Here is a 20,519-nt window from a genome sequence, read left to right as displayed (position 1 = left end):
TTATCTATGCCTAGGCGTTATAAGGCAGTTATAGACGCTAAAGGGTGGTATACTAAGTACTAGTTAGCTATTACTTATTATATTATTCTATTTTAACTACTTTTACTACTTTATTTAATTCTATCTTTTTTACTTAAGTAACTATACCTAAAAAACTCAGAATCTAATATTAATAGATAGATAAGAAAGTTTATACTATTTTAAGTTAATTTTATACCTATAAAAAATACTTATTACTACTTTTATTAGACTCTTTTTTACTCCTCTTAAACACTGCCAAAGAACTATCCTCTAGAGATTACTAAGCAAAAGTTTTATATAGGTAAGTTATAAATTAGTATTCTCTCTTTCTAAATCTCTTTTTTTTATATTTATAGCTCTACTACTAACTAAGATATACGCTCTTGAAATAGTAGACTTTTAAAGTAACTTTTTATTTGTGTCACCCCACTGTATAAGTAAATAGATATAATTTATAAGAATCTAATATAGTAACTTAGTATAGAAGCTATAACCTAGCCCTTTTTTATAAAGTAAAAATTAGTAAAAGTATATCTTATAAACCGGTACACTAAACCTGCGGATTTTAGCTAATAGAATAGCGTTATAGCGCTATATCTTAAGAACTTTAAAATTAAAGCTCCTTACTAAAAATTGCGTGTATAGATTTTAAATTTAATTATTTTTAATACACGTTAGTAAAATTAATTTAAGTTAAGATAATTATATTTTTAGAATAATTATAACACTAGCCTAAGCTACAGGCGCGTGTTATTGCTAATAAGCTAAGATTTAAGCTCCTTCTTATTTATATAAGGAAACTAGTAAAGATAATAAATTATTTTATTATACTATAAATACTTATAAACTGTCCTTTATAATCTCTTATTTTAAACTAAGTTAAGATTTGTACTTAAAATAACTTATAGAGGCATTTTTTTAGTAGCTTAGGAGCTATTTCTAGCGTAAATTATATATAGCTAGTGCTTATATTAAGTATAAAGTTTAACCTATTTATAGCTAATAATTAGTATAGGAATAGCTTAAATTAGGTACTGTTTTTCAAGAAGTATTTGCTGCTTTAATAAGGCCTTAAGCTTAACTATAAGCTTAAGGAGAAACTTCTAGTAAGTATTATATTTAAGAACTAAAGTATTAGAGTTACTGCTAAATAGCTTATAAGTATTTATAAGTATAATGTTAAAGAGAAGAGTAAATAAGGGCCTCTAGGTTTTATAGTAGACCTATAAAAGCAGGTAGTAACTTTAGAGTTAATTAAAATAATTAATTACATTTATAAACTAATTATATAAATTAATAAGTTTTAGAATTTCTTGCTCCTTTTAAAGTATTTTACTAAAAGCTATACACAATTAGACTACTTTAGTTTATATTCTACTTAGCCTCTTCCTTAATCTAATAATTATAGCTACTAAATTATTAAACGTTATAGGTAATAGTATAATGTTATTATTATATTAAGCTATTATCCTAACTTTATTACTTCTTAAAGTATTAAAGTAAATAGTACTATACTTAAGTTTATTATACTAAGCCCTAACGTTAATAAGCTCTGCTAAGAAGCCCTTAGCTAGATTACTAAGAGTAGTTAGGGGCTTAGGCTTTAGCCCCTAACTGCTCTTAGTCTTCTAGGTAGGCTGTATATACTATATAAGCTGCGTAGGTAGAGGTAACAGTAATAGTAATAGCGCTAGTAGCACGTTTTTCTAGGGCTAACTATAAGGTTATTTAGGTAGCTAAGATAATAATATTAGCAGAGCTGTAGCTTTGCACTTTATAGAAGGCTGCTATAATACCTAAGATACTTAAAAAAGAATATTACTTATACTAATTTTATATAGAGTCTTTCTTATTTATATAGTACCTACTACTGTAATCCTAGCATATTATAACTTCTTAAGTAACAGTACTAACGTAAATAAGTTATCTATAAAAATTACGTATTTATTAGGCTTAAGTAGCTAGGTGTTAATATTACTAATAAGGTAGTTAAGGGTAAGATAGAGTATAAAAGCTTTTATTAGGTAGAAGCTAAAGGCTATAAAACATAGGTTAATTTTGTAAGGCCTATCCTCCTTATTTATACCTTTACTGTAAAAGAGCTAGTTTAATTAATACCTAGAATCTCTAAGGTACTACATTCTATACCCTATTAAGTTAAACTTATTATTAACTCTAGAGGATAGAGATTAATATATTATGTTATAATTATATTTTAGTTACGTATGCGTTTTTATTACTTATTAGTTCTTATTATATATTTATACTAACTATAGCAGCTAAAGTTTAACCTAGTTATAACTCTCTACTTCCTATTACTATTGCTATTGCTATTACCCTTACTACTACCTATTAGTTAGCTTTATTCTTATTCTATATTAATCTTATAGTTATGTAGTATAGTTTTATACCTCCTAATTTACTTTTATAAATCTTTTTTTCTAAGTAGTATATCTAGAGTCTATAAAAGCTTACTTAAAACGCCTTTTATTTTTAGTTAGAATAGTATTATTATACTACTTAGTAGTAAGGCTAATAAGTTAGAAAAGCTAAGTATTAAAGAAAGCCTTCCCTAAAGGACAGGGATTAATATATTACGTTACTATTATATTTTAGTTACGCATGTGTTTTAATTACTTGTTAGTTCTTATTATATATTTATACTAACTACAGCAGCTAAAGTTTAACCTAGTTATAACCCTCTGCTTCCTATTGCTATTGCTATTGCTATTACTATTGCTATTATTACTATTACTATTGCTGTTACCCTAATAGTTACTCCTTATACTGCTAACAGTATATATAGGTATTATACCTACTTAATTACTACTACTAATCTTATCTTCTAATTATAATACTTAAAATCTATAAAAGCTTACTTAAAGTAGCTCTTATCTAAGGTTAGAGCAGTATTATTATACTACTTAGTAGTAAGCTAATTAAGTTAGAAGAGCTAGGTATTAAAAAAAGCCCTATTAGCCTTATAGACTTATATAAGGAGAAGCTAAACTCTAACCTTATAAAGCTTTACTTTAAGCCTTTTATTAACCTTAAGGCGCTACTAAATATTTAGATCTTTTATATAGAATATATTACTATTATACTAAGTAATACCCTCTATCTCCTCCTACTATCTAGTTAGGTCCTTAGAAATCTTACTATAGATATCTAAAGTACTATAATAGTATTAGGGATTATATATAATAATCTATACCTTACTAGAGCACTGTAGGATACAGTACTTAAACGTCTAGGCTTTAGTAATAGTATTATATGTCTAGAGGACGGGGATTAATGTGTTACGTTACTATTATATTTTTATACACGCGTTTTAATTATTTATTAGTCTTTATTATTTACACTAACTACAGCAGCTAAAGTTTAACCTAGTTGTAAGTTATTAGCCCTCTGCTTCTTATTGCTATTGCTGTTACTATTGCCCTTACTACTACTTCTTAACAAGATTAGCTAGCTTTATCCTTATTCTATATTAATCCTACAGTTCTACAGTAAGGTTTTATACCTCCTAAATTACTTCTATAAGTCTCTATTTCTAGGTAGTATACCTAAGGTCTATAAAAGCTTACTTAAAACGCCTCTTATCCTTAGTTAGAACAGTATTATTATACTACTTAGTAGTAAGGCTATTAAGTTAGAAAAGCTAGGCATTAAAGAAAGCCCTATTAGCCTTATAGACTTATATAAGAAAGAGCTAAACTCTAACCTTATAAAGCTTTACCCTAAGCCTCTTATTAAGTATAAGGTACTGCTTAATATCTAGATTACTTAAATAGAATATATTACTATTACGCTAAGTAATTCTCTTTATTTCCTTCTACTACTTAACTAGGTCCTTAGAGATCTTACTAGAGATATCTAAAGTACTATACTAGTACTAGTAATTACTTACTTTAATCTTTTAATTATTAGTTTACTATAAGACGTAGCGCAGGAACTCTTAGGCTATACTAATAGGATTATATTATTAGTTAGGCATAATCTTAGTTATAAAGAAAGATAAGATAAGATAGATAGATAGATAGATAGATAAAGTGTTTAGATCTTAACTCTTAAGGCGCGAAGGATATTTATATGCTAGCTTACCTATATAAAGAGTTTTTACAACCTAGCTATAGTTTACAATATAATCTAGGGTTTATAACTAAACTAAACTTTAACTAACAGCTACCTAGGCTCTTAAATACGTGTCTACACTAGTATATTAAGTAGCTAGTTATTAAAGAGACAGTGTTCTAATTAGCTCTCTGTTACTATTACTATATACTTTAACTAATATTTACTGTATAAAAAGGGGCTAGGTAATAGCTTCTATACTAAGTTACTATATTAGATTCTTACTGTATTGCGTCTATCTGCTTGTACTAGAAGCATAAATACGCTATAAACCTAAAATAATAGTATTATATTATAGGTATATAATTTTAGTTATAGTAAGATAAGATTAAAAATAGAATAAGAGATAAGTTAAAAGGCCTTAAAGTATAAAAGATCTTTATATACTATCTTACCTATATAAACTATTATTACCTAGACCCCCTCTAAAGCTGCTTATTATATATTTAGGATTATTAGTTAATTAAAGAGTTTTTATAACCTAGCTATAGTTTATAATTTAAACTAAGGTTTATAACTAAACTAAACTTTAACTAACAGCTACCTAGGCTCTAAAATATATATCTATATTAGTATATTAGGTAGCTAGTTATTAAGAGATAGCTAATTAGCTTTCTATTACCTTTACTATATACTCCTGCTATTATTTACTTTACAAAAAGGGGCTAGGTTTTAGCTTCTATACTAAGTTACTATATTAGATTCTTACTGTGTTACGTTTATCTGCCTGTACTATTAGTATAAATACGCTATAAACCTAAAATAATAAAGAAAGCCTTATTAGCTTAATAAACTTATATAAGAAAGAGCTAAGCTTTAACTTTATAAAGCTTTACTTTAAGCCTTTTATTAAGTATAAAGTATTACTTAATATCTAAATTACTTAAGTAGAATATATTACTATTATACTAAGTAATTTCTTTTATTTTCTCTTACTACCTAACTAGGTCTTTAGAGATTTTACTAGAGATATCTAAAGTACTATACTAGTACTAGTAATTACTTACCTTAATTCTTTAATTATTAGTTTACTATAAAATACAGCGTAGGAACTTCTAGGCTGTACTAATAGAATTATATTACTAGTTAGGTATAATCTTAGTTATAAAAAAAAGATAAAATAAGATAGATAAGATAAATAAATAGATAGATAAAGTATTAAGATCTTAACTTTTAAAGTATATAGGAAATTTATATACTAGCTTACCTATATAAACTATTATTACCTATACCCTCTCTAAAGCTGCTCTAGTTATATATTTAGGATTACTAGTTAATTAAAGAGGTTTTATAACCTAGCTATAGTTTATAATATAATTTAGAGTTTATAACTAAACTAAACTTTAACTAATAGCTGCTTAGGCTCTTAAATACGCGTCTGCACTAGTATATTAAGCAGCTAGTTATTAAGAGACAGCTAATTAGCTTTCTATTACTATTACTACATACTCTTACTAATTTTAATTATATAAAAAGAGCCTAGGTATTAGCTTTTATACTAAGTTACTATACTAGATTCTTACTATGTTATGTCTATCTGCTTGTACTTTAAGCATAAATACGCTATAAACTAAAAATAATAATAATTAATTATTATTTTCTTTTTAGTGTGCCTATAGAAGTAAGTTATACTTTTATCTATAGCTAAATATTACCTTAGGCTTTAGTAACGTTAGCTAACGTAATAGACGTACTTAGAGAACTCCTAAACTTATTTAAATAGACGTATAAATAAGTTGTTAATATTATATAAAAAAGTAATATAGAAGTAATAATTAATTTGCTTAAAGCAGTAGAGGCTTATAATCTTGCGCAGATAGATGTAGATAACTCTAAATTATATATTAGTGTGCTAGTAATCTTTAACTAATACCTTAAGGTAGATACCTATATAGATTTGTATAGCTAGGTAACTATAAACTTTATAAGGTGTTACCTTACGCTACGCGCAGAAGTGCTTTAGAGTAGGCCTAGGTAGGCGTTATTAATAAGCGTTCTTGTTAGTATAGTAGTAAATTTTTAAGATCTTAGTATTAGTAAAGAACAGCTTAAACAGCTTAATAAGAGTCTAATTGTAAGGCTTACTATTATAGTAAGTAGTTAGGCGTAGGTAGCTGTGTTTATTAGAGTTATTAAGTATAAGTAAATCCTATTATAGTAGAGGGTTTTTAGCGTAACTTTTAAGGTGTATAGGCAGAGGCTTCTACTGTAATTTTTATGTAATAGAAGTATCCTTAGGCATAAGGTTATTATTAGCGCAACCGTATAGAGCTATTATAGGAAAAGATAGTGCTAATATAGAGTAAAAATATAATATATAGAGTAAGTTAGTGTTAAGTTAATTAATAGTTTCTAAGTTTAAAGTTTGTAACATTTGCTAAATACTAACTTACTAACGCTAAGCCCTGTTTTAATTAGTTAACAGTTGGCCTAAAATCCGCGGGTTTAGTGTACCGGTTTATGGGATAGTAATAGTAACAAAAAACTAATTAGTATACTTTTGTTAAATAACTAGCTATTTAATATACTAGTATTAAGATATATTTAAAAGCTTAGATTGCTTTTAATTAAAGGTTAGTTTAGTTATAAACTTTAAATAATATTAGAAACTATAGCTAAGTTAGAAGAACTTTTTAATTAACTAGTAATGTAAAATAAATAACTATAGTAGCTTTAAAGAGGGTATAGGTAAAAAAAGTTTATATAAGTAAGCTAATATATAGATGTTTTTAATACTCTAATAGGTAAGATCTATATACTTAATCTTTTATTTTAATCTATTTATCTTATCTTATTTGTTTTTAATCTAAAGATTATACCTAACTATTAATATTATCCTATTTGTCTAGCTTAGAAGTTTTTATACTAGATCTTTTATTGAACTAATTATTAAAAAGTTAAAGTATATAATTACTAGTACTAGTATAGTACTTTAAAAATTTCTAGTAAGATCTTAAAAAACCTTGTTTAGCAGTAAAATAAAATAAATAAATTAATTAGTATAATAGTAATATATCGTATTTAAGTTATTTCTAGATTAAGTAAGACTTATTATTGAATATATATCTTAATATATAGCTTTATAAAGTTAGAATTTAGCATTTTGTTATATAAATTTATAAAGCTAATTAGGTTTCTTAAAACTTAGCTTTTTTAATTTAATAGCTTTACTACTAAGTATTATAATAAAACTATTTTAATTAAAAATTAAGAGTATTTTAAGTAAGCTTTTATTAACCTTAGGTATACTATGTAGAAAAAAAGACTTATAGAAGTAATTAAAAAGGTATAAAACTATACTATAGGACTATAGAATTAGTATAGAATAAGGATAAAGTTAGGAGTAGTAGCAAGAGTAATAGTAAAAGTAACAGTAATAGAAGGTAAAAGGCTAATAACTTATAAGTAGGTAAAACTTTAGCTACTATAATTAGTAATAATATATAATAAGAACTAATAAGTCAATAAACGCGTGCGTAACTAAAATAATATAGTAACGTAATTTAATAATCCCTGTCTACTAGAGAGTAGTAAAGGTATATAGACGTAAGACAGTAATAGTCTAGTATAATGTCTTGGTATATAAGTTAATACCTAGCTATATTCTTTAAAGTAAGTACTAGTAGAAAATTATAGTAATAGTAAAAAAGTAAAAACTAGCCTTTATTCTAGAATATATACTAAAATTACTAATTTAGATATTAATAAAAGTATCTAAATAGTACTTAAAGCTTAGCTTAACCTAGCTTTAATAAAAATATATTTAAGTTAAATTAGTTTTAAAATAACTTATTATTAGACTTTAATTTTTATTTTTATTACGCTAAATAATATAAAAGCAATAAGTAAACGCTAATAAGTTACTCTTGATTAAAATAGTATTAGTAGTTTTACAAAAGTTGTATTAGATATGTTACTAAAGTAGAATAACAAAGTATAGGATAAGTAAGAGTTTATATTAATTAGCTTATACAAAATAACTTTCTATATTTTTAAAATTTAGCTCTAAGGTTCTTTTTCTATATAGTTTCTTTCTCTTCTTAATTTCTTTCCTCTTAAGTAATATTATACCTAGGAATTATTTAGATTTTGTGTGTATTACTTAGATTAATTTAAACTATTTTCTATAATTAATAAACATATAAATACTAAACTTAAGTAAAAATTAGTATAAGTATTATACCCTTTCTTTATTTCAAAATTAATAGAAACCCTTCTTAGGTAGTAGACAAGACAAGAAAAATTAACTTAGTACTTTATTAATACTTTATAATAAGTAAGTAAGCAATCTTAAAATATTATTAGCTAAATTCTTGGCCTAAAGTATTTTTTAAAATTCTAAAGGTTACCTAATTTTTTACCTGTTTTGTGCAATAACTAAAGCTTACTTATATACTTAGCTCTAGACTTAGAGGAGGGTTACTACTAACTTAAAAGAGTATATAAATTAAGATAGGAATTTGAGCTAGATTTAGTAAGTATTTACTAATCTAAGGTATTAAATTTAGAAACTCCAGATAATAAGAAGAGTTAAGAATCTATAAAATATTGTTAAATAACTATATAATCTAGACAAAATCTACAAAAATACTTATCTTACAAAAAGGTAGTAATAAACTTAACAGTTATAATAGATAGCTACTAAGTAGTATAATAATGTTTATACTTAAGTTAGGCTTAAGATGCTATATATATTCAAACTAATAAATACTAACTATATAAAAGACTATATAAGATAAGAAATACAAAAGATATTATTAATTAGATTCTAATAACTAAAAATACAGGTTCTTTACCTACTAGTATATAGTTCTACTAATCTTTTAATATATTTATAGAAATATATATAAAGATTAGATCCTAACAAAGCCTATTCTAATTAGCTCTTATCTAAAGTTAAGAAAGTATTTTGGACTACTTAGTAGATTTATTTAAAGTTTTCAAAACGTTAAGTGTTATAAGAAGCTCTTTTAGCTTAATAGATAGATTTTAGAAAAAGAGAAATAATAAAATTTTATATCTTTGTTTAAAGCTCCTTAATTGGCTAAAAATCTATTTTTAAAAAAGAATATTCTAAATACAATACTATTCTATTATTTTAAGGAATACTATTTTTCTCTTTCTACTATTTCGTTAGGTTTATAGAGAACTTTTAATTAATTATATTAGTATTAGGAAAGTATTATAACAATTATATCGCTATTTATATCCCTTTAAAGTATTTTAAAATACACTAATTAATTATTAAAACTTCAGTAATAGTATGGCACTAATAATCCTTTTTCTATGTTTAAGTTTTGTAAGATAAAAACAAAATAGAAAACAAATAATTAGAATAAAATTTTTAATATTTAAGATAGGAATATCTCAATATACTAGATTACCTAGATTAACTATTATTACCTAAATTCTTTTATTAGCTACTCCAGTCTTCTTTTTATTTCTATTAATTAGCTTAATAATTTAAATTACTTTAATTATAGCTAATACTTTCTTTCTTCTTTTGTTCTTAATAAAAGCTATAGCTTATTAGAACTTCTACTATGCACTAATCCTAGTAAAGGTTACTAGTTCTTATACTAAATTTTATTTTATTAACTTTCTATTACTATTACTGTAGATATTTAATTCTATATTTTATATATATAAAGACTATATAATTGCTTCTGTATTAAGTAAATCTTCTAGACGTATATTGAATTAATATAATCTTTAATATTTATAATTAATTATAGGCTTCAGCCTTACTATTAAAAGATATAATGTAACTAAATAAAGTAGTCTATTACTAGAAATTAATCTTATCTAACCTAATAACGCAGTTATATTAAATATTACCTTTAAGAATCTTAATCAAGACCGTTAGCCTAAACAAATAAGTCTATTTACTTAGATAGAACTATAAATGCTTATATATTATAAATAGGCCTATAAAATAACCTAAATTATAAATAAGTTAAACGGTTTTTCTACTATATAAATATTAACCTCAAGACTTTCTTAGTATTTAACTACTAAAGTTACTTAGTGTATAGATTTCTAAAAAACTGTTTTTTCCTCTTATACCGAAACTTATAAATATAGTAATATAATAACTTAAATATAGTAGTACTATTTTACTACTATTACCTAATTCCATTAATAGAACTACTTTATCTTAATATTTTAACTATAACTTAATGTAAGATTTACTTGTTATAGTCTAGTATATAGCTTTTATAGTATTAAACTCTTTTTTCTGTTTCTTTTTTCCTTAACTACTTAAAAATATATATACTCTATTAGGGAAAATAATTGTTCTAGGTATTAAAAGATTTTAATATCTATTAGCTATATTAGTATATAGTTAAATTATTAAACAATCTAGATCTCTTTTATATACTCTTAATTTTTAGTAGCTTACTAATACAGCTTTAGTAGATCTGGAAATTATATTACTTAATTTTATTCTTATTTTAGGTCTTAGTGTATTTATGCTTATTAAATAAGTAGGTAGATATATTACAGTAAAACTATAGTATAATAACCCTAGAAATAGAAGCTAATACCTAGATTCTTAAAATATAGTATATATAAGTAAGAGTATATAATAATAGTATTTAAAAGCAGATTAGCTGTCTCTTATTAATATTCTGCTTAATGTACTAGCGCAGACTTATTTTTGTGTATATTATAACAGTAAAGCAATAGGTAAACCTTTAAAATCCTATTCTGTTACTACTATTCTATCTTGATATTATTAACATAGCCCTGCGATCTTTAATAGTATCTATACGTTATAGTAAGATATTACTACCTGTTTTGCACTCTTTTTGCTCTAAGCTGTAAATCTATTATAAGTATCTTTCCAACAACATTTAAAGTTAATTAACAGGATAGAATTTTATTTATAATTATTGCACCTTTAGGTCTCTTCGATTTCTCTATGCCTAAACACTTTAGTCTGTCAAACTCAAGATTTGTGCAATCTCGTGCCGTTAGATCACGGCATCTAATCTATTCTCTACGTGCTGCATATTAATTACTCTCGCGATCCCTGACCACCATCGGCTTACAGCGTTCGCTTCCGGAATACGCTAATTACAATTACGAGGACCCGGTTATAGTTCGGTCGTCCTACGACCATTATATTGCTACCTTACTACTATTTTGATAGAGCTATTACTAACGGTACAAGCGCACCTATTACTCATAAGAAGACGATCTGAGGATAATGTCTAAATCGCTGTCTTTATTATTCCATTAGCGCTCCATTTGCCATCCATTTTTCTAACTTCACCAGAAGATCCCGTTTACTGTCACCTTACATTGCCTGTTGTACATTGTCGGGCCGAATAGATGAAGACCTCATCCTTCGCCCCTGAATACCAGATACATGACGACTTGGATTTGCACTATCTACCAGGAATGACTACGCGGAATTGCAACTATGCGGGTCACGTTTACTAAGCTCGTTGCAGATTGATCACAACTATCCAAATCAATTCTTAATGATGATACCGATGACCTTCCTGCGCCTGTCACAATTGTTGTGGGTGGCGCAACAATCAAATATGCTCCCCACCAAAACGTATTGCCATGGGACTTGGGCATTAATTTCTTGCATACTAGACCGCTTGGTATGCGACAAACTAATACGCTACCACTATCAAAAAGTGAATTAACGGAGAGGGATCCCGACACGAAGAAATCTATATTCTTTTGTTTCATCATTACCTATAAGAACCACATACTTGCCTCTTTCTGATTCTCCCGTACATCTTCTTCGTGCTCGCAGAACCCTCGACCTCACATTGGATATGTTATTCAACATTGTCCTTGTTACCGCCTTTGCGGCTGGCCTAGTTCAGGCTCTGCCACAGCCTACAGCCGTCCCTGACGACACAGTCGCGGCTCGTAGTGTCACTACGCCTGCTCCTCAACCTCGCCAAGCGGCAGTCAATCCCTTTGCCGGCTACCAGTTTTACGCCAATCCATACTACTCGTCTGAAGTTTACAACTTAGCCATACCATCGCTCGCAACGTCGCTACGACCTGCGGCTTCGGCTGCTGCAAAAGTTGGATCATATGTTTGGATGGACACGCGAGCCAAGGTCCCAATCATGGACACGTATCTTGCCGACATCAAAAAGAAGAATGCAGCCGGATCGAAACTGATGGGAACTTTCGTCGTATACAACTTGCCTGATCGAGACTGCGCGGCTTTGGCTTCCAATGGCGAGCTCCTGATTGACCAGGATGGTGCCACGAAGTACAAGACAGATTACATTGACAAGATTGCTGCTATTATCCAGAAGTACCCAGATGTCAAAATCAACCTCGCTATTGAGCCTGACTCTCTGGCTAACATGGTCACCAATATGGGCGTGGCAAGGTGCTCGCGCGCCGCTCCATATTACAAGGACCTTACGGCCTATGCATTGAAGAAGCTCAACTTTGCCAACGTCGATATGTATCTCGATGGTGGACATGCTGGTTGGCTCGGTTGGGATGCTAATATTGGTCCTGCTGCCAAACTTTACGCCGAAGTCTACAAAGCTGCTGGTACTCCACGAGCTGTTCGGGGTATCGTGACAAACGTTTCCAACTACAATGCCTGGAAAGTTGGAACGTGCCCTGCTATCACAAGCCCGAACAAGAACTGCGACGAAGAACGTTTCGTCAATGCTTTCGCTCCGCTGCTACAAGCTGAAGGCTTCCCAGCACACTTCATTGTCGACGTCGGCCGATCTGGAAAACAACCTACTGATCAGCAAGCATGGGGTGACTGGTGCAATGTCAGTGGCGCTGGTTTTGGTCCACGGCCCACTACAGATACAGGCAACTCGCTAGTGGATGCATTCGTCTGGGTTAAGCCAGGTGGCGAGGTCAGTCTTTATCTCTGAACTCAATCCAGTTTGGCCGAATTACCACTAACATGATTCAGTCTGACGGTACCTCAAATACTACTTCAGTTCGCTATGACGCCACGTGCGGTCGGGCTGCCGCGTTGAAGCCGGCACCGGAAGCCGGCCAGTGGTTCAACGCCTACTTCGCGATGCTTTTAAAGAACGCCAACCCTCCCCTTGCTTAAAAGGTTGAGGTTGACACAGTACGAGGAAGCGTAAAGGAGGTCGCCACTCGGAGAAGTGATGAGACGTAAATGCAGCTGGAGTATTGCAAGGTAGGGAGGGAGAGATCTCAAGTAGCACAACCAACATCGTAACCGTACTCTTTGTTCGCTCGGTCGTATGCTTCAGGTTTATGATCCGTCTCTTGTGTTTAACTGCGATAAACATATGATGAATTGGTTTCCGTTTTTCACCATGCTTTCGCAGCTAGTCTTTACTGGATGATTTGGTCCGGCCAGACACCAGACTTTAGCGCGATGGTAATTTTCATCCGTAATCAGAGAAGCGACGCATTGCTCTAGGAATAGGAGTAGTATCATTCGGGAGGTTAGATGGTCTCGGAAAATGAGAAGTAACAGAAATTGTCAGTCGCCAGGGCCTTTGAAGTCTAACGTATCTTGGCTTAGTCCTAGCTTGAGCGAATCGGCAGTACCAATTTTAACAGTTCACCTACCATCAATTGGGCTCACCTCCAAACGCCTCGTTTTAAGATGTCGGAATCCCCGATGAACGGCCAGTCTGTACGCAATCGTGACCTTAGGATAACTTTCGACGGCATACACGCGTCGTCAAAGCCAAGTCGTTCTCAGCAACTTCTCGTGCAAAGACGCGGAATTCGCCCTCCTCGAGTGCCACGGTGTGCGAAGCCCCTTCCGCCAATTCCTCGAGACCAGAACATGAATTTCCCCAGGCGATTATCACCGCAGTCAAAACCTCTACCACAACTTCCAAGCCGCTTGAATCCTAGGACCACCATATACTGGGTGGCTGGCTTTTGCCTATGGTTCTTGCTCATCATAGTTTTACTTCCCGTCATCATGGAGAGAGATGCAATGCCTGGGTTCAACAGGTGGCTTCGGAATTGGTAATGGTCAACGAGAACTGGTACGACAAGCACAACACAAAGTCAGTCTTTTTGCACTACTCGGATCTTTTTGCATATATACTGAGCAAGGGCGTAGCTTCAGCAATCAACAAAATTTTGCTATGCTGCAATATTCTCCAAGGTACGAAAATGCATCGGGACGACCAAGTGTACGCCCAAATTCATATCTCCATGTGCTCACGCTTTTCACAACAGACAAACATTAGCTCAAAAGCTTACGATTTCCTTTGCCTGAACGTCGTTTCCACTGCTGATCTTTGTGCCGAGAAGGAGCTTATAGACGCGAAACATGCAACAATTAACCAGTACGATACATCAGAAAACGATTAATAATCCAAACTCGAAAGTTTTCTCAACAGAGAGAGAGAGAGAGAGGATCATGAACCGCAGAAGACTCATTGCGAAAGTTAGTGCTTTGACGTGCTGTGTTTCCGATATATCTAGCAACATTTATAACTTGGAACCTTGCTTCGTAGCGTCGACCAGACTTTTTCTCCCACCAAATCCAAATAGATATGCAGCAATCTTTCGCATTTGAATTTCCTCGCTACCCTCGGTGATCCTGTACCGTCGATGGTGGCGCCATATATGCTCAAACGGATAGTGCCGTGAGTATCCATTACCACCGTGAACTTGTATCGCGCGGTCTGCAGCCTGACAACATAGCCTATTGGCAAAGTAGTTGCACATGGAGACCTTATCGCCGATCTTGCTTTCGATCTCGTGATGGGGCATCGAGTCCATCTCCAGCGCTGTCTTGCGAATCAATTGTCGCAGCATCTCACATTGGGTTGCGAGTTCGACAAGAGGAAATTGTATACCTTGATTATGCGAAAGAGGAGTGCCAAATGGAGCGCGTTCGTTGGCGTATTCGACGGATTGCCGGACGCAGAATACTGCTGCGCCCAGGGATGACGCAGCTTGTCGGATGCGATTCTCGTGTACAAAGGCTTGCGCAACGCCGAGGCCGTTGTGAATAGGGCCTAACGCAGCAGTTTCGGGAACCCAAGCGTCTTTGATCGACACGGTTGCGTGATCGGTGGGCATGTTGAGTGTCCTGTACGCTCTCAGTAAAGCTATCAAAGTGAGTTGAGTTTACACACCATTCATATGACTCTACTTTGAGGCCTGGAGTATCAACCGGTACGATGAAGCACGAGATACCTTTCACTTCTCCATCCTTGCCCGCCGTCCGCGCAAAAATAGAGCAGTGCGTAGCGTGATGCATGCCTGTCTGCCATCGTTTGAAGCCGTTCAGCAGCCATCCATCAATGCCGTTCCTTCTCTCAGGGTGTCCTCGCGTTTCCATGTATGTTGCATCCGAACCATGACCGGGCTCTGTCAACCCAAATGTCATCCGAAACTTGCCCTCTAACCGCAGCTTAATGAGTTCCCTTTTCTGCTGCTCGGTGCCAAAGTTCATTAGCATGATAACGTCTGGAAAGTTCCCGACCATCGAGTGCTCGTTCTGTAGGTCATTGAAGAGACCCAACCCCTTCGAGGCGAGGTGCTCCCGTATAACGGCCATCCATAGATTACTGCCTCGTCCGTCCTCGCTGTTTTGACCGCCATATTTCCTTGGGAGGGACAATCGATAGAATCCTGCATCGTCAGCCAGTTTCCTTGACTCTGAGAGCAGGTCCTCCCATTCCTTGCGGGGCAGACCGCCGTTATCCCAGTCTGTTCGCGCGTGCTCCCGGCGGTGATCAAAAAAGCGGTTGTTATCGTCCTTGTACTGAAGCGGAAGAATCTTGTCGTCAATGAATTTGTCAAGGTCGGCAAGGTACAGCCTAAGATCGTCTGGGATGGAGAAGTTCATGTTTTGCGACATCTTCTTACTTCTCACGGTGAACAAATGGATTCAAGTTCAATGACTACCACGTCGACAATGCAAGTATCCAATCAAGAAACACTCCAGCAGATGACTTTCTGAGTTGTGAGAAAGCTCTTCGGTTCACACATGGTGATGACTCGCTATGCCTCAGTCGTGGTTACAATGAGCTATGGACAAGTTATGCGGGGAAGCTGTAAGTACGAACGACCCACGCTACACCTCGGCTAACTGTGGGGACTTGGGACTACGGGTGCATGCAGTCGATGGCAACGGGCTGCCGATGACCAGGCGCGCATAAAGCTGAGAGCGACAAGCGTGTAAGCTTCCAAACATAATTGCGAAGGTTGGAATAGTTGTTCAGACCAGTAAAGATATACGAAGTGAAAAACTCTGGATAGGTGGAACCGTCCGCAGACTGAATCCTCTCAAACATCGACCGGTAATGACAAGATATTCGACAGCAGCCTACTATAGTACCCAGTGAAGTATTAGTAGTTTGACACTCCTGAGCGATGTCGGTGGTGCTTCAATTGGGAACTCGCGATGAGGCCTCTGGACAGTTCCTAGTTCACAAACCTCGATGTCAGAAATTAGATAGAGAGTGGACACCGGGTTCGACCATTGAACGAACCCATTCATTGTGCAAAGAGTTCCCAATGATGGAAGCCGTATCTTGAACGTTACTTGTTCAGCTCTTCACGCCCTAGAACAAGCGATCCGCTCCAGTTTTCAGATGCCGTACAAGACCATGGGGGTTCCAGAAAGGCGTGAAGGCCAATGGCCAGCAGCCAAAAGGTGTGAAGAATACAATCAAGCCCGCGATCTCCTGCCACCGGCGTGTTACTCGCATCTGATTCGGACCACAATCAATCGGCACCTCGAATTTAGTGAGGATGTATGACGCATCAATCGAGTAGACTCGACGAACGAAACCTACGACTTTTTTGGAAGCAACGTAGTGTACCATCTGCCTTCCATCAGGACCAAGGTCAGAAATGTTGAGCAGGTATGAGCGTATGTATCATGATCTGGTGAAAAGCAACGACAATCTAATTATGGACAACTTTTCAAAGGACCGAACTGTCGTTATGAATGACAAGCAATCGGTATACATCAATCCGTTCGAAGTGGATGTTAACAGAAACATGCCGCTCTACGATCACTTGGATTTTGTTGCGGCCGCACACGAGCCAAGAGATACAGTTCACATCGTGAGGTAATCAGAGAAATATAAGTACCAACAACATGATAAAGCATAGGATACTTGATGTCAGTCACAAAACTGTGTGCAATGAGTTAACCTTCCGAAAATAATGATCATACACTACTTGCTAGATTCCTCTCCTCTCAACATTGTCCGAATACCATTGCAAGTGCGAAGTATCACGCTATCATTCTATTCGAACAACTCTGACCTTAACCAGGTCTACAGCCCCACATGTAAAAGAGCAGTGGATATACCTTCGTTCCATATAACGCCAACAACATGTAGACGATCCTCGAAATGCGCCTCGCAGGTTCAATCTAACTCACACTAACTCATCAATGCTGCCTTCCGCGTCTTCATCTCCTTCTGCATCCATGTCATCCTGATTCTGCAACGCAAGAGGCAGTTTCCCTCTAATCATTTCATATGTGCGCTGGCACTCTTGCGCCTCATTCATCATGCCGTTACGCTCAAACGTGCCGATACACAGACCGTTTGCGACGGCAATCCAGAGAGGTTTGTGGGTTTTATTCGCATTTTGTCTACTGGCTCGTACAGCCTGCAGACCCTTTTCACCAACATTATCTGCGAAAAATCTTTTGGTAAAGTAACAGAGTGCCATGATGACGAACTCGCGATTATGTGTGCTCTGGAACACCCCGTTGGCTTCGTTGACCGCGTTTTGCATTAGCGTTTTCTGGCGATTGATGGACGCGTTGGGACTCGACATAGCGTTGGCGAGTTGGATGGCCATCCTCACGAACCGGTTCAGGAGAGTTTCGCAAAGCGGCTGTAGTTGAGCCAATAGCACACCAGTCAAGTAGTGCTCTGGATGCGTCGAGTTTCGTATGAGTAGAAGACGATTCACTGCTGCAAGAACTTCGATGTCAGATTTGGAAGTAGCGAGAGCTCCCTTTTCAGGAAGGGTGAATAAGTTGGACGAGTAGATGGTCGAAGCTGAATCGAAGCGGCCGCTTCTCTGGTCAATGACCGCGGACAGGTACGATAGTGTCCGAGTATAGGCATCATCGTTCGCAAACGGGGGTCTTGTGGCACGCTTTTTCAACGTCGCCCGAGCCTCTTCAGCAGTCTGGTGGTCTTCACGGTAGCAGGCAATGAGGCCAAGAGTGAACACCGAGTGCCAGTCGAGCGTTCTACACCAGCTCACTCGATCCAAAACACGGGAAATGGGGAGACTCTGTGATGTCTGGCGTTTGGAAGCTTCTGCAAACAGTGTCAATGGGGTGAAATCATGTGACGTGGTGAACATACCTCTCGACCGGGCATGGGCTTCCTTAATGTACACAAGGCCTCTCTCGTGAACACTTTGATCCAAGGCACTAATATGGAGGCACAGTGTCTTGAGATCCTCCGTAGGAAGCCAGGTGAAGACCAATTCATCACGTCCGTCTCCACTTTTGTGAAATACGCCACCAGTGTCCATCGTCAAGCTTCCACCGAAGCTCCGCTCGATCAACACAGTGAAGTGTCCATTCGCTTTGCTCGGTGTCTCGTCGTTGTGAGTTGCCATGGCTTCGATGAGGGCGATTGACTTCTTGCCGTTGGGTATCCCTTGTTGAACACCACAAGCAACATCAATGATATCGATGAGTGTCCCAAAAGAACCTAGCTGTGTGGACGAGACTTGAAGTTGCAGACTGCGAGCTGCGGCAATAGCTCTCTGTGCGTGCTCGAGACGATCTGGAGCACCAGAGCGTAGATGAACCATGGCCTCGAAAGCACTACAAGCTACGTATATCGCCCGATCTCCATTCTTTCCTGCGTGTGCCGAGATGGCATGCAAATGTTGAAGAGCTGGGACAGCCTCGATGCGACCGGGTATCTGTAGGATCAAAGAAACTTTGAGAAAGCGGAAGGCATAGACCCAAGCAATATGCTGGAAGGTCTCTGCCTCTGATATTGGTATGTCTAAGGATTTCAGGGCGGCACGGTGGTTGGTTTTTGATTGATAGCGAGCTTGGAGATGTAACATGCCATACTTCAGATCTTGGAGTCGGCAGCGCCCGCATAGGGATATCTTGGGGTTGTCAGCACGCCACCTTTACAGGGAGAAAGGAACATACTCCTTTGGATAGAGCGTCGTCAATCTCGGCGGTGTTGTCCGTCTCTTCGATAAGCAGGCTTGCGTATCGTAAGCGTAGTCTGGCTTCGTCACGCGGTGACAAGTTGAACTTCTTCAAGACAGCCTCCATACACCCCATGGCTGTAGCCATAAGCTTATAATACTGTCGTTGATCCACCTCTTTCCTGTCTCGCACCACGACGGAACCCATAGCGCGCGCGGCAGCAATGTACTCGTCGGCTGCTGACAGCAGCATGACGGAGAGATCGGCCGGTAATGCTTTCTGAGGCGGACGAGCATGTTTGGTTGGTGAGGTGAGTTGGTGGGAGGGAGGCCTCGAGGAAATGACGACTTTGGGATGCGACCTTGGCTGAGAGGACGCCGATTGTATTGACGGGCTGCTATGTTGATTGGACGGTGTACGTTGTTGGGGCGTATACTGTGGCTGCAAGGGTGCGCGGTTTTGGCGGTGGTTTTGGAGAGGCGTGCTCACAACGCGTTGCTGCGGCCGGGGCCCATTTTCCTGATGTGACTGGGATGGGGATTGCACTGGCTTCGTCGCGGGAGGCGCAGGGACCTGTTGCGTGCTGTACATGGGACGTCGGTCGTGGGCGCCATCTATCTGCGCGACACGGCCGTTGGCGAGGCGCTGAACAGAGACCTGTTCGTAGCGTATCCGAGGGTTTTGTGGAGGCGTCTGCATGTGCGACTCGGGACCCGGTGGTCTGACGGGGATGCGAACTTGGGGATGCGCTCGAGGTTGCGACTGCGGATGCTGCATCGGGAGAGCCATGAGCGGATACTGCTGGCCCTGGTTCTGGCTCAACTGTCGAGGGGTGACGGCGACCTGAGGGCCACTACGAGGGGGCGGTAGCTGTGGATATTGCTGGGGCATGGCCATCTGAATCGGGGGGTACTGCGCGGGGTAACCGTGTTGTTGATAGCCATGTGGCTGCTGCTGCTGCTGCTGTTGATGCTGTTGTAGATGCTGTTGCGGTTGCTGCTGCTGTGGAGGAGTATATGGCACATATTGACTGTTCGCATAGGCCGGCGGCGTCCAGTTATACCGTGGATCCATGGTAGACTCCTTCGCGGCGAGCAGTTTCACCAGAAAATGCCGAATATTCGTCGCATGGTGGCCTGGCGGAAGTCAAGTGAAGCCAAATGGAGCGCGTAGCACGCAGTAGTCGCAATCACGAAGTCACGCGTTGCCTGCATCATAGGACAAGCGCGCGTCTGCATCC

At 36.1% G+C, this 20,519-nt stretch overlaps 3 protein-coding genes across 3 annotated transcripts; 1 reads left to right on the top strand and 2 right to left on the bottom strand.

The window, feature by feature from the left end:
- Positions 1-5,684: 5,684 nt before the first annotated feature.
- On the top strand, positions 5,685-13,363 carry P153DRAFT_397261 (glycoside hydrolase family 6 protein; the record flags this gene model as incomplete). The annotated part of the gene is made up of 3 exons (XM_033671545.1): positions 5,685-5,698; positions 11,933-13,022; positions 13,082-13,363. The coding sequence occupies 3 exons, from the start codon at positions 5,685-5,687 to the stop codon at positions 13,226-13,228; spliced, it is 1,251 nt and encodes a 416-aa protein (XP_033523459.1). The 3' UTR covers positions 13,229-13,363.
- Positions 13,364-14,278: 915 nt separating this feature from the next.
- Positions 14,279-16,134, bottom strand: P153DRAFT_431871 (acyl-CoA dehydrogenase NM domain-like protein). Its single transcript, XM_033672932.1, has 2 exons — positions 15,255-16,134; positions 14,279-15,208 (listed from the first exon to the last, which is right to left on the bottom strand). Exons 1-2 carry the CDS (start codon positions 15,980-15,982, stop codon positions 14,602-14,604), a joined length of 1,335 nt encoding a protein of 444 aa, XP_033523458.1. The 5' UTR covers positions 15,983-16,134; the 3' UTR covers positions 14,279-14,601.
- Positions 16,135-17,289: 1,155 nt separating this feature from the next.
- On the bottom strand, positions 17,290-20,418 carry P153DRAFT_317645 (uncharacterized protein). Its single transcript, XM_033665028.1, has 3 exons — positions 19,277-20,418; positions 18,465-19,230; positions 17,290-18,416 (listed from the first exon to the last, which is right to left on the bottom strand). The coding sequence occupies exons 1-3, from the start codon at positions 20,351-20,353 to the stop codon at positions 17,515-17,517; spliced, it is 2,745 nt and encodes a 914-aa protein (XP_033523457.1). The 5' UTR covers positions 20,354-20,418; the 3' UTR covers positions 17,290-17,514.
- Between the last annotated feature and the right edge of the window lie 101 nt (positions 20,419-20,519).

This window comes from Dothidotthia symphoricarpi (genome assembly GCF_010015815.1).
Source record: "Dothidotthia symphoricarpi CBS 119687 unplaced genomic scaffold P153scaffold_11, whole genome shotgun sequence".
Taxonomy (NCBI): domain Eukaryota; kingdom Fungi; phylum Ascomycota; class Dothideomycetes; order Pleosporales; family Dothidotthiaceae; genus Dothidotthia; species Dothidotthia symphoricarpi.
Note: the sequence above shows the minus strand (reverse complement) of the source record. Positions and strands in the feature narration are given on the sequence as shown.

Bases quoted from the DNA above. Each gene is read 5' to 3' on its own strand.
- P153DRAFT_431871 (XM_033672932.1), bottom strand. From the start codon at position 15,982: ATGTCGCAAAACATGAACTTCTCCATCCCAGACGATCTTAGGCTGTAC. The intron at 15,209-15,254 runs GTGTGTAAACTC...GAGAGCGTACAG, and splicing joins AAAGTAGAGTCATATGAATG to GACACTCAACATGCCCACCG.
- P153DRAFT_317645 (XM_033665028.1), bottom strand. From the start codon at position 20,353: ATGGATCCACGGTATAACTGGACGCCGCCGGCCTATGCGAACAGTCAA. The intron at 19,231-19,276 runs GTATGTTCCTTT...GACAACCCCAAG, and splicing joins ACGACGCTCTATCCAAAGGA to ATATCCCTATGCGGGCGCTG. The intron at 18,417-18,464 runs GTATGTTCACCA...CACTGTTTGCAG, and splicing joins AGCCCATGCCCGGTCGAGAG to AAGCTTCCAAACGCCAGACA.